The sequence below is a fragment of the Chaetura pelagica genome, unplaced genomic scaffold (genome assembly GCF_000747805.2).
Source record: "Chaetura pelagica isolate M959 unplaced genomic scaffold, ChaPel_1.0 scaffold364, whole genome shotgun sequence".
Classification (NCBI taxonomy): Eukaryota; Metazoa; Chordata; class Aves; order Apodiformes; family Apodidae; genus Chaetura; species Chaetura pelagica.
In genome coordinates, this window is record NW_009953089.1 from 44,381 (window position 1) to 47,042 (window position 2,662).

A 2,662-nucleotide genomic window follows, 5' to 3' on the forward strand; every position below is an offset into this window, starting at 1 on the left:
GGGAAGCCCGAGCAGTGGCGGGTCCCTGAGCCCCGGGCTGCGGGGCTCTGTGATCCCAGAGGCAATTAGCAGGGGCACAAGAGGATTAGTGGCAGACCCGTGGGGAGGGCTGCAGGCATCGATGCCGCACTGCAGGCTCTGCCCCCGTGCTGGCACCTCACAGCCATCACCGGGAGGCAGGGGAGGGCAGATACAGCCCCAGCAGGGCTCAGAAGCAACGCCACACTGCAGGGGTCCAGCCCTGCAGCAGGGGGTCCGGCTCACGCTGAGGGAGCTCAGCAGGGTCCGGCAGCCCTCGCTGCAGGGCTGGGGGTGCTGGGGCCAGCGCTGGGCTCCCCAGCAGCCCTCCCTGCTGCATCCGCAGCTGAGTGACAGCACTAACCTTTCCCCAGCTCTCTCACTGGAGAGGGATGCGGTGCTGCAGCCCTGAGCGGTGGGGCTGAGCCGGTGTGGGCTGTGCACACCCAGCTGGGAAATCCTGTCTGGGGGGCAAAAAGGGGCAAGTGGCTCAGTGGGGCCAGCCTTGGGGCCAAGGTAGGAGCGTCCCCCCAGCCTGTGGGACAGGGCAGGAAAGCCCCAGTAGCACTCAGGGGGCACAGGAGAGACACAGCTGCAGTGTTGCAGTACCCCCGTGGTTTCACACAGCCAACCTCCCTGCTGCCACACAAGTCACTGCTGTGCCATGAAGGATGGGAACGTAGCCATGCGCCTTCCCCCAGCATTACCAAGGCCACCCACGGCCACCACTCTTCCTCCCAGGCAGCCAGCCACAAAGTCAGCTCTCTTCTCCCTCATGCGGATGGCACGGCTTGGCTTGCTCCATGCACCTGCAGGCGAGAGGGTATGAGCATCACCCACCAGGGCTCCTCTCTGCACACTGAGGCCAGGACAACCCCAGGCTTATGGCTCCCCAGGGACATGAAGTGCAGGGCAGGACTCACCATGGGTACAAAGGGCTGATGCTCAGACCCTGGATAAGCTGTGTCCCTCGGGCACAGACATCCCTCACCAAGAGCCAGGAAGGCATCCTGGATCTGCAGGGGATGCTCCCACCCCACCCAGGGACATGAAGCTCACCCTGTGTGGGGTCAAACATCTCCACGGTGTTGACGAAGTGGGGACGGGAATAGAAGTTGTGGGGCCCTGGCTGCTGCAGCCCCCCCAGGCTGAAGACAACCCCATCAGCCATGGCACAGGCAGCAAAGGCGCGGCGGCTGGGCAGGCTGGGATAGCGTGTCCTGCTCCTTGTCTCCAGGTCGAAGGCCTCAAAGGCTGTGACAGGCAACTTGCCCTGCCGGCCCCCTAAGTACAGAGGAGAGACACTGTGGCTGCTGGTGCCCCAAGCTGGCGCCATTGGTGGGCTCAGAAAACAGGATGGGCCCTGTGGTGTCGGGGTGGGAGGGTGGCACAGAGCCACCCTGGGATGCACCAGGTCACCCTCAGGTCCAGGGAAGCAGTGAAGGAAGAGGGAAGGGACACTTGGGGATGCTCGGCCCACCCCAGCAGCACCTACCCAGGACGAAGATCTTGTTGCCCTGCAGGAAGGCAGAGGCCCCATAGCAGGGAGTGGGCATGGAGGGCAGGGGCTGCCAGTGGTCCTTTGCTGGCTCGTAGACACGGACCAGTGCCTGGGGAGAGGTGGGCGCACCCATTCCCCCACGTGCATAGACAGCCCCGTCTGCAAAAGAGGTGGCAGTGAGGGGGGTGGCCATGAGCAGCCTGCAGGGTGGGAGATTCCTTGTGTCCTCCAGGGCAGGCAGCATGGGCGCTGCAGAGCCCCACGGCCAGCCACTGCTCCAGGGTGGCCAGGAGACAGTAAGTGTGGCCAGACCTGAGCCCAGGAGTGCCCTGACCCTGCGGGGACCCCTTTGCACCTCTCTCCACCCCATCCATCAGGTAGAGAGTAGAGCACAAGGCCATGGGCTCTCATTATTCTCGGCAATACCATCTCCCTGGAGACACCATGGCAACACAGCCATGCTGCCAAATCCTGCTCCTGGCAGGGGCAGCCAGCCCCCCTGCCCGCTCCCACCACTGCCCTGCTGGCCTTTCTGTCCTGCCCATCCTGCTGCATCCCTGAGCCATGCCATGGTGTCCCAGGCAGGGAACAGACGTGGCACCACATATGGGGACCAACCCCAGCTCCCAGCGAGCAGGGTGCCAGGCTGTGCCAACACGCAGAGCTGCTCAGCAAAGTTTGAGCAGGAATCATAGCATGTCTGGCACACAGCACACAGAGCTGGGCAGGAGCAGGATGCTCAGCTCTGAGCCAGGGCAGCTGCTCCCATGCCTGGAGGAGCCCTGCATCGCCCAGCCCCAGGCTACAAAGGGATTGCAGGGGCAGGAGCACGACCCTGCTGGTAAATGGCAAGTTTGGCTGGTAAGTTAAAGACTCGTGCTGCATCCCAAGCAACACTGGGATTCCAATCCCACCCGAGCATCCCTGACTCCTCCATCCTTGCTTCTCTGAGCCCCATCCCCAACCCTCACCTCTCTGCACAGCTGAGATGCCCATGGAGGGCTGAGCCAGGGCTGCCTTCTTCTCCCACTTGCCCTCATCCACGTGGTAGACCTCGACGGAGGCGAGGGGACTTTGTGCAGCATCCACGCCGCCCACCACCAGGACCTGCTTGCCCAGGGCAAGGGCGGCAGCACCGGCCCG

The 2,662-nt window shown here is 63.8% G+C and overlaps 1 protein-coding gene across 1 annotated transcript in view; it reads right to left on the reverse strand.

Moving 5' to 3' along the window:
* The window catches only part of KLHDC8B (kelch domain containing 8B), a 16,593-nt gene that overhangs the window by 9,382 nt on the left and 4,549 nt on the right, over positions 1–2,662 (reverse strand). Inside the window, exons 5-8 of the mRNA XM_009997021.1 lie at positions 2,491–2,662; positions 1,514–1,678; positions 1,078–1,302; positions 726–827 (exon numbers count right to left, since the gene is read on the reverse strand). The exon at positions 2,491–2,662 is cut by the window's right edge and continues 1 nt beyond it. Of these exons, the coding sequence (XP_009995323.1) occupies positions 726–827; positions 1,078–1,302; positions 1,514–1,678; positions 2,491–2,662 (664 nt within the window). The remainder of the gene's footprint in view (positions 1–725; positions 828–1,077; positions 1,303–1,513; positions 1,679–2,490) is intronic.